Source organism: Mandrillus leucophaeus, unplaced genomic scaffold (assembly GCF_000951045.1).
Source record: "Mandrillus leucophaeus isolate KB7577 unplaced genomic scaffold, Mleu.le_1.0 Scaffold26, whole genome shotgun sequence".
In the NCBI taxonomy this organism is placed as follows: Eukaryota; Metazoa; Chordata; class Mammalia; order Primates; family Cercopithecidae; genus Mandrillus; species Mandrillus leucophaeus.
The window spans coordinates 2,565,704-2,575,743 of NW_012102698.1; the positions used below are offsets into that span (position 1 = coordinate 2,565,704).

General features: G+C 54.0%; 1 protein-coding gene across 2 annotated transcripts in view; it reads left to right on the forward strand.

Annotated features, from left to right (window-relative positions):
* ARHGAP8 (Rho GTPase activating protein 8) overlaps nucleotides 1-6,659 on the forward strand; it is a 63,265-nt gene extending 56,606 nt beyond the window's left edge. Inside the window, exons 9-10 of one of the 2 annotated variants that reach the window (XM_011984025.1) lie at nucleotides 3,888-3,991; nucleotides 6,145-6,659. In XM_011984025.1, the coding sequence (XP_011839415.1) occupies nucleotides 3,888-3,991; nucleotides 6,145-6,465 (425 nt within the window). In that variant the 3' untranslated portion in view covers nucleotides 6,466-6,659. The remainder of the gene's footprint in view (nucleotides 1-3,887; nucleotides 3,992-6,144) is intronic. The other variant, XM_011984026.1, reaches the window with a different exon arrangement.
* Nucleotides 6,660-10,040: the final 3,381 nt, after the last annotated feature.

The following is a 10,040-nucleotide window of genomic DNA, read 5'->3' on the forward strand; positions in this document are numbered from 1 at the left end:
CTGGTGATAGCTGGTACCCCAAGATCCAAAGTTACCCCACAGATAGCCAAAAGACAGACTTAGACAAACACCCCAGAGTTGATGGCTGGTACCCCCAAGACCCAAAGTTACCCCACAGATAGACAAAAGACAAGCACCCCAGAGCTGGTGGCGGCTGGTAGGATGTCGGCTGTCACCGAGTCTGCGTTGCTATAAAGAAATACCTGAGGCTGGGTGATTTATAAAGAAAAGAAGTTTCGTTGGCTCATGGTTTTGTAGGCTTTGTAGGAAGCATGGTGTTGGCTCTGCTTGGCTTCGGGGAGGCCTCAGGAAGCTTTCAGTCTCAGCAGAGGACGGAGGAGGAGCAGGCGCCTCACACAGTGGGAGTGGGAGCGAGACGGGGTGAGGTCATGCCCCACAGTTATACGAGATCTCTTGAGAAATCACTATCATGAGAACAGCACCAAGAGGTGGCGATAACCATTTATGGGAAATCTGCCCCCTTGATTTCATCACCCCTCACCATCCCACCTCCAACATTGGTGATTACAGTTCAACATGAGGTTTAGAGGCAACACCTTGCAACATATCAGAATGCAACTCACATTTCTGTCTGCCCAGATATAAAATTCCCTTTTTATTTTTTGAGACGGAGTCTCACTCTGTTGCCCAGGCCAGAGTGCAGTGGCTCACTATAAACTCTGCCTCCCAGGTTCAAGTGATTCTGCTGCCTCAGGCTCCCAAGTAGCTGGGATTACAGGCACCTGCCACCACACCCGGCTAATTTTTGTATTTTTTTTTTTTAGTAGAGACGGGGTTTCACCATGTTGGCCAGGCTGATCTCGAACTCCTGATCTCAGGTGATCCATCCGTCTCGGCCTCCCAAAGTGCTGGGATTAAAAGCGTGAGTCACTGCACCCGGCCTATAAATTCTTGGGGCTGCATCCTGGCTGTTGACTGTTCCTCCAGGCATTTGGAAGCCAAACTGGCCATAAAGGCAAGTTCTCAGGACACAAAACAAGATGAAAGGAGAATCTTATCCCATGATTCTCCTCCTCAAAACAAATAACCCAAGAGACAGAGACAAAGGCAAACAGTGACTCTTCCTGGGAGGCTGAGATCACCGAGGAGTCCTCGAAATCAGATTCGTGAAAGTCACAAGCCAAAGAACCCATTCTGAATGTTGTTCTGCTGGTCGAAATTCAGAAAGGAAGAAGACACAGATTTTGACCACCCTCACACAATTGCGTGCTGCAGACAGAAATCCGGGAGGCTGACTTTAAGAATTTTTTTTTTTTTGAGATGGAGTTTTGCTCTTGTTACCCAGGCTGGAGTGCAGTGGTGCAGTCTCGGCTCACCGCAACCTCTGCGTCCGGGGTTCAAATGACTGTCTTGCCTCAGCCTCCCCAGTAGCTGGGATTACAGGCATGCGCCACCACAGCCAGCTAATTTTATATTTGTAGTAGAGACGGGGTTTCTCCATGTTGGTCAGGCTGGTCTCAAACTCCTGACCTCAGGTGATCCACCCACCTCGGCCTCCCAAAGTGCTGGAATTATAGGTGTGAGCCACCACGACCAGCCTTGAGTAAGAATTCTTACCTTTGGCCGGCTCTACCAGGGGTCCTGGCTCTCTCTGCAGCTCCCAGACCGAGCGAGGTGTTCCAGCCAAGGGTACCTCATCCCCATGGCTACAGAGAAACCACAGGGAGGGTCAAAATCTTTTCCTTCTACCCATGTTAGGTTCCTTGGTGGGGGCCCTGGTGCTTGGACTGACAAAAGACAGATTCACAAGAGAAAAACACACCAGTGTATTTACTGGAAGTTGTACATGACAGGGGTGACTTCGTAAGGAAATGAAGGCCCAGAGACCTGGTCCACTGAGGGTGCAGACGCCAGGTCGGCTGAAGAGTGGAGAGGTGTGGGAGAGGGATGGACAGAGGGGTCTGAGCCTCGGGCAGGAAACTAGGGGAAATACCATCTTCAGAGATGAGAATGCCCCTTCCCTCTGGGTATAGGGAAGTCGCCTTTCATGGGATGGTCTCATGGCCTGCTCCGGAGGAGAAAGGGGAGGTCAGAGAGTCCTCAAGGCCCAGCCTCCCACGTGCAAGCTGTGTGACCTTGGGCTAGTCACCTAACCTCTCAGAGCTCGCTTTCCTCCTCTCTCTCTACACTGGGGTTGTTGAAACGCTTGACCTGCTTGCTTCCTTGTAGGGAGTGCTCAGTGACATTGGCGGTTGTGATGCTCAGTTCACCCGTCCTGCCTACTTGCCAGCAGGTGTTTCGTCTCAGAGGACCCCAGTGGGGGCTGAGGGTGACCTGCACCAGTACCCACTTGGGACCATTAGTCTTAGATAAGGTTCAGGCTGTAACACCCCGAGGAGGAGATGGCAGCCACCAGGCTCAGTTGAAATAGTCAAGGGAACTCCTTTCTAACAGCAGCTTGATTTCATGGAATGATGGCTTTTATTAAGAAGCCAACAGGAATGATCCTAGTGGGGAGTTGTATCTCTCCGAGTGGGTGGGTGTAGAGCACCCAGTGTTCACCAGCAACTCTGTGCAAGGCTCAGGGAGAGGGTGGTTGGTGGGTTGGAGGATGTGGGTACCTAGTAGCATGGGCATGCATGTGGCTGAGTACACACATGTGCATGTGTTCACGTGTTTGCTGGTGGGTTTTTTTGTTTTTTTTGAGATGGGGTTTTGCTCTTGCTGCCCAGGCTGGAGTGCAATGGCACCATCTCGGCTCACTGCAACCTGTCTTCCGAGTTCAAGTAATTCTTCTGCTTTGGCCTCCCAGGTAGCTGGGATTACAGGTGTGTGCCACCACACCTGGCTAATTTTTTTTTTTTTTTTCAGTAAAGACAGGGTTTCACAATGTTGGGTCAGGCTGGTCTCAAACTCCTGACCTCAAGAGACCCGCCTGCCTCAGCCTCCCATAGTGTTGGGATTACAGGTGTGAGCCACTGCGCCTGGCTGGTTGGTAGGTTTTGATTGGAAGGTTATGGAGCTCAAAGGGTGGAGGTGGTTGTAAGGGTAACTGGGGGGTCTCAGAGTGTGGGCCAGTTGCATCAGGCCCCTGGAGGGTGGGACGCAGTCTCTGTTGCAACTACTCAGCTTAGATCTGGCCCATTGCCTGTATTTGCCAATAAAGTTTCCTTGGAACACAGCCACGGCCACTTTATACATTACCTGTGGCTGCTTTTGCCTCATCAGGGCAGAGCCGAGTAGTTGCAGCAGAGTCTGTACCCGTAGTAGTTTGCCAACCCCTGGCCTAGATCACGCCCATTTCTAAAGTGATTCAGCTTTAGCAGCTTCCTGGAAGGTGGTGCTGCTGGGTGATAAAGCAGTGGAATGGAGCGTGCAGAATTCAGGTGATAGGGCTTGGATCGGAGGCCCCAGCACATCTCACGGTGAATTGAAATGCTCGCCACTGGAGGTGGGGACTGGTGGGAGGCGACTGGATCATGAGGGCAGATCCCTCACGAGTTGGTGAGTTCTCACCAGATCTGGTTTAAAAGCATATGGCACCTGTGTCCCACACTCTCTCTTGCTCCTGTTTTTGCCATGTGATGCGCCTCCTTCCCTTTTGCCTTCTGCCATAATTGGAAGCCTCCTGAGGCTTCCCCAGAAGCTGAACAGGGACTGGTACCATGCTTGTACAGCCTGCAGAACCATGAGGCAGTTAAACGTCTTTTCTTATAAAAGACCCTATCTCAGGAATTTCTAGCAATGCAAAAACAGCCAAATACACAGAGGGTTTGCTGAGCAAAGCCACACAGCCGGAAAGTAAGTGGGGGGCCCAGGCCCGACTGTGGGACAGTCCATCGTCAGAGCTGCCCCCCTCCTGGGCCGGAGCGTAGTGCTGCCCCTGGCCCCTCTGGAGCTCAGGAGGGAGCCCCCTGCCGTTCCAGGTGTGGAGAGCAGCCTGCGCGTCACCTGCTGCCGCCAGATCCTACGGAGCCTTCCAGAGCACAACTACGTTGTCCTCCGTTACCTGATGGGCTTCCTGCACGCGGTGAGTGGGCAAGGGGGGGGTGCTTGGGGTGAGGCCCAGTGGCATCTCCTGCCATGCTCGGCCTGCCTGGACCAGTTCCCTCCTTGCCCCAGGTCTGGGGTCATGCCCTGCTTGGGCCTGACCACGCCCCTGGCCACCAAGGACTTCATCCAAGGCCCGGTCAGGCATCCACTCCCATACATGCTGTCCCTTGGCCATTGCCTTCGTTATTGGAGTCCTTTGCCCCCATGTCATGAGTCTCTGGGAGGCAGCAGCTGCATCCACCACTGGCACAGAGCCTGAGGCCCTCACTGTGGACTGAACTGACCATTCCTGTGGAAGGGACACACCCAGAACCACGTACATTAGGTTCCTGTGACCACACAGTGGGTGGCTTAAAACAATAGAATTTATCATGTCGCTCTTCTAGAGGCCAGAAGTCCAAAATCAAGGTGGACTGGGCTGCACTCCCTCCTAGCGGCTCTAGAGGAGGATCCTTCCTGGCCTCTCCCAGCACCTGGTCACTCCAGTCTCTGCCTCCACGTGGCCCCCTGGGTCCACCCCCACCCCCCAGACCCACGGCCCTGAATGTTTATCCCTCTCCATCTCCCCAGGCCTTTGCCTCAGACCGTGCAGGGTGCAGGCATTGCCCACTGTAGGGGAGAGGGCCTGGGCAGAGCAGCCGTCACATCCCAGAGTCTGTCCGAGAATGCCTGCCACCTCTTGGTTTTACAGCAAACAATTTTTTTTTCCTCCCTACCCTGTGATATAATTTCTCAGAAGCCCAAAACTAAAATTTACTCTCCTTTCAAAATTTTACTTTTTTGAGACAGAGTCTTGCTCTGTCGCCCAGGCTAGAGTACAGTGGCCAGATCTCGGCTCACTGCAAGCTCTGCCTCCTGGGTTCAAGCAATGTCCTGCTTCAGCCTCTTGACTAGCTGGGATTACAGGTGAGTGCCACTGTGCCCAGCTACTTTTTGTAATTTTAGTAGAGATGGGATTTCTCCACGTTGGCCAGGCTGATCTTGAACTCCTGACCCCAGGTGGTCCACCTGCCTCGGCCTCTTAAAAGTGCTAGGATTATAGGCGTGAGCCACCGCACCTGGCCTAGTTTTTTCATTGGGAGAGACTGATTTCTCTCTCTAGGTGCCTCCTCCACCGGCACCGATATGAATGCACCTCGTGGGGCGTGGTGTTGCATGTTATCCCCCCAGTGGCACTCGGGGGATCATGCCCTGCTTGGGCCTTGGAATACCACTCCCTGGCCACCAAAGACCTCATCAGGACTCTGCAGTCTCGGCTTGAGGAGGGGTGGCCTGCAGTGGGCCTGGCTGGTGCACACCTGCAAGGGGCTGTGGGAACTGGCAGGCACGCAGAGCCTCATAGGCTTCCGGCTGTCTCACTGAAGCAGGGCTTGGGCAAGTCTGGACATTCTCGCCAGATCTGTAAGCATGACGCCTGGCCATGCCCCCCTCCCGTTCTCTGCTCTGCCCTGGCACTCACAGCCTCATGACCCCTGTTTCTGACTCTTAGGTTCCCCCCAGCTCAAAGCTTGGAGGGTGGCAAGGAGAAGAGAACAGGCCCTGCCCTCACCTTGGCCCACGTGGCCCCCTGCCCCTGGCTGGCCACAGACCTTGGGCAAGTCTCCTGTGCCCTGCAGACCCCAGGTTCCTCATCTGTAAGCTGGGGAAAGGACTCCCGCTCCTGGGGGTGCTATAAGTGTTGGCCGAGACAGATAGGGAGCCCTTCTGGGAGGCAAGCCCTTTGTACTCTTGCCGCCCCTACGTGCTGGCTGGTCCCCATCATGCCCAGTTCGCCACCCACAGAGGGCCAGAGAGGTGCCCTGGTTCCCACCGTCTGTGCTACAGCCCGTCCCCAAGAGTGCATCTCCCCCGGCGGTGCAGTGGAAGGGAGGTGGTGGGGTGTTGAGGCTGTCACAGAAAGTCAAGAGCCAGAGGGCCCTCCAGGACGTCGAGGCCAAGCCTTCCTTTCATAGCTAGGGTAACTGAAACTCTGAGTGGGCAGGTGGCCGTACAGGGTCCCCGTACTGGCTGCTGGCTCCCAGTCCAGTGCTTCTCTCTCTACATCTGCCCCTCCCACAGTTCAGGAGGGAGGTCTAGGTCCCCACGGCCCTTGGTGTTCACTCCCCTTTTCTCATTTGTGGTTTCCTCCAGGTGTCCCAGGAGAGCATCTTCAACAAAATGAACAGCTCTAACCTGGCCTGTGTCTTTGGGCTGAATTTGGTCTGGCCATCCCAGGGGTCCTCGTCCCTGAGTGCCCTTGTGCCCCTCAACCTGTTCACAGAGCTGCTGATCGAGTACTATGAAAAGATATTCAGCGCCCCGGAGGCATCTGGGGAGCACAGCCTGGCACCGCAGAAACAGGGGAGCAGGGCAGCCCCTTTGCAGGAGGCTGTGCCACGGACACCAGCCACCGGCCTCACCACGCCTACCCTACCTCCGAGTCCCCTGACGGTGGCCAGAAAACGTCTCTAGTGTTGCAAACATTCTGTGTATTTCAAGCTACCTCCCACCCCTGTCTGTGCACTTGTGTGTTTTGTAAACCTGCCATCTGTAAAAATAACCCGGCCTTAGATGAACTCACAACCTTCTAATGAAAACTCCATGCCTCTAGTCTCTGGTCTCCTCCATGACTCCTCCATGGTTCCTGAGCTGTGGACCGGGCTAGAGTAATGCATTTGTTAGGATGGATGTTTTGAATCGTAACCCAATGCAGTTTAACTGAAAACGGGAACGGAGTGGCTAGGGGCCCGCCCTGCTGCTGCCGCCACGCTGCTGGGTAACACACCGCCCAAGCCCAGTCACTGAAAGCAGCTGCTCCTCATTATTGCCCATGTGTCAGTGGGTCAGCTGGGTGGGTCTGTTCTCCTGCAGGTATGCCAAATCCTTCCAATGGCTAAACAAGGGCACATTCTCATAACATAGGCCCAGGCACACACACAAGCGCTACTGCAGTTTTCATGCTTTGACTGGCGGCCTGTATGCTCACATCCCACTGGCCAAAGCAAGCCTGGTGGCCAAGGCCAGAGTCACTGTGGGAGGACCCTGCAATGAGGTGGACATGGGGAGGGTGAAGAATTGGGAATAAAGCAGCCAAGCTGCCCAAGGGCTCTGGGGTGCGACAGGACTCTGCAAATCTCAGGCAGGCTGACTCCTCGGGCTGGCAAGATGGGTCCTGTGCGTCCATCAAATATGGCAGAGGATACAACGTCTTAGTGTCACCTTCCCTGCAAAAAAGCCCCGGATTCACCCTGATTGGACAAGGTTAGGTCACATGCTCACCTTGGACCCATCGCTGCAAACAGGGAAGGCTCTGATTGGCTTAGGCCTGAGTCCTGTGCCCCACCCCCGGGGCCGGGATGAAGCCCCACCAAGACCTGGCACTGAGGGAGGAGTGACAGCGCTCTGCAGGGGATTACCCTCAAGCCCCACGCTGCTGTCTCCCCAGTTCGTGCTGCAGGGAGAAGCGGGGGAGGTTCTGGGGAGCAAACGACAAAAGTCCCCTCAGCAGGGCCCCCGTGGCAGCCCCTCCGTGCCTGCATGGGGTGTTGACCTAGTTGCGCGGGGACCCCCGGTGCCCCTTCGGATGCTTGGGGGAATCACTGGTAGCCCCAGGCCAAACCCACGCCCAGGGCTCTGCTCTGAATTTGGAGGGTGTGGTCTCCTCCCTTTTCACTTGCATCTATTATTCTCCAGCCCCTTGTCTGCCGCTGTGTTTTCTACCCTGCTAGTGCTTGCTGTCCTTAAGGGAGGGGCCTGTGTGGCTGCCGAGCGACCCCCCCACGCCTTTCGGTGCACGGCGGGCACCTCGCCCTCCAGGGCAAGCTGGGCCTGCAAGCCAGAGAGGGTTCAACTTTCTTCCAACCAGCCTCCGACCCCGATTCCGTCTGATGTCCGGGTGGCAGCACCACGCCCCTGAGGCCCGGCCATTCCTTTACCAAGGGCGTGGATCCTATTACAGTTTCTTGAAGCTGCTTCTGGGCAGAGGAGATGGGGCTGAGTCACGAGGGTGCCAGGCTGGTGGGAGCCACTGGCTGAATCCATTTTCCTTCTGGGAGAGGAAGGCTCAGTGGCAGCTCCCTGCTGGGGGGGGCTGAGCTGGCCCTGCCTTCGGAACATGGATGGTGCAGGGTCACGGGCATGGGGACGGGGATAGGGAGGGTTGCAGAGTGGCTGTCACGCCCCCGGTAAGCCTCATGCCATCCCAGCTAGGGATGGAGTCCCCAAATGACACCCCTCTTTGCCCAAGCTCATAACCTACGTGAGTCACACGGTATGTTACTGATGGCGAATCCCTGTGTTCTGCAGCAGCCTCTATCTTTGCCTCCTCAGAAGGAAGCGTTCCACTGGGCCGGGCTCGATGACTCATGCCTATAATCCCAGCACTTCGGGAGGCCCAGGCAGGTGCATCACCTTAAGGGAGGAGACTACCCCTCATATTGTCTAATGCCCAATGTCTGTCTCCAAAGAAAGAAGTAAAAACTAAAAGGCAGAAATGAAATCCACAGGCAGACAGCCCGGCACCACACCCTGGGCCTGGTAGTTAAAGATCGACCCCTGACCTAATCGGTTCTGTTATCTATAGATTATATTGTATAGAAATGCACTGTGAAAATCCCTATCTTGTTTTGTTCCGATCTAATTACCAGTACATGCAGCCCCCAGTCACGTACCCCCTGCTTGCTCAATCAATCACGACCCCCTCACACACACCCCCTTAGAGTTGTGAGCCCTTAAAAGGACAGGGATTGCTCACTTGGGGAGCTCGGCACTTATAAACCCCTTCCTTCTGTAACTCGGTGTCTGAGGAGTTTTGTCGGCTGCTCGTCCTGCTACATTCCTTGGTTCTCTGACCGGGAAGCGAGGTGATTGGTGATGGTCAAGGCAGCTCCTTAGGCGGCTTAAGCCTGCCCTGTGGAACATCCCTGCCGGGGACTCCGACCAGCCCGAGCGATGCGGATCCTGAGAGCGCTCCCGGGTAGGCATTTGCCCCGGTGGGACGCCTCGCCAGAGCAGTGTGTGGCAGGCCCCCGTGGAGGATCAACGCAGTGGCTGAACACCGGGAAGGAACGGGCACTTGGAGTCTGAACATCTAAAACTTGTTAAGACTAGTCTTTGAAACTTGCCCACTCCATCTGAGTGGAAGCGTGGCCTGATCACCCACGGTGTGCCTGCATCAGCACTTTGGTTTCTGTTTTTAACTTGACTTGGATTGCTTGATACTTTGGTTTTGGTTTTGACCTGGCTTGGATTTCTGGATACTCTGATTTTGGTTTTGATTTTGGTTTGGTGTAAACTACAAAAGTGTGTGTGTGTGCCCTTTTTACCTGTTCTTTGTTTTGTGGTGTGCGTGTGGTGTGAGCATGGTGTTTTGTCTTGAGGAAACATGGGTGAGGCACAAAGTAAGCCCCCCCCACTAGGAACTATGCTGAAAATTTTCAAAAAAAAAAAAAAAAAAGGATATAAGGGAGACTGGAGTACTATGACAGCAGGAAAACTTAAAACTTTGTCTAAGATAGACTGGCCAGCATTAGAGGTAGGTTGGCCATTAGAAGGAAGCCTTGACACGTCCCTTGTTTCAAAGGTATGGCACAAGGTAACCTGTAAGGGAGGGAACCCAGACCAGCTTGTTTTAGATCCCCACCCCCAAACACGGTGGTTGAGAGAACAGCAACATAAGCAGCTGGCAGAGGCAAGGAAAGACCAGCAGAGAAAGAGAAAGGAAAGAGACAGAGAGGAAAAGAGGCAAAGAGAGAGAGAGAGGAAGAGACAAAGAGGGAGTCAAGGAGAGAGAGAGAAAGAGGCAGAGAGAGGGAGGAAGAGACAGAGGCAAAAGGAAAGTTAGAGACAAAGTCAAAGAGATAAAGAAAGATGTAGTAGTTAAGGAAAAAAAAAGTGTACCCTGTTCCTTTGAAAGCCAGCATACCAATTCTAATTTGGACAAAACAAGGTCTCATTAATAGCAAAGGATAATTAAAATCCCAAACTTACAAGGTTTTCAACAAAAGTAAAGTTTGCTAAAAGTTAACAGTGTAACATGTATTATAGTA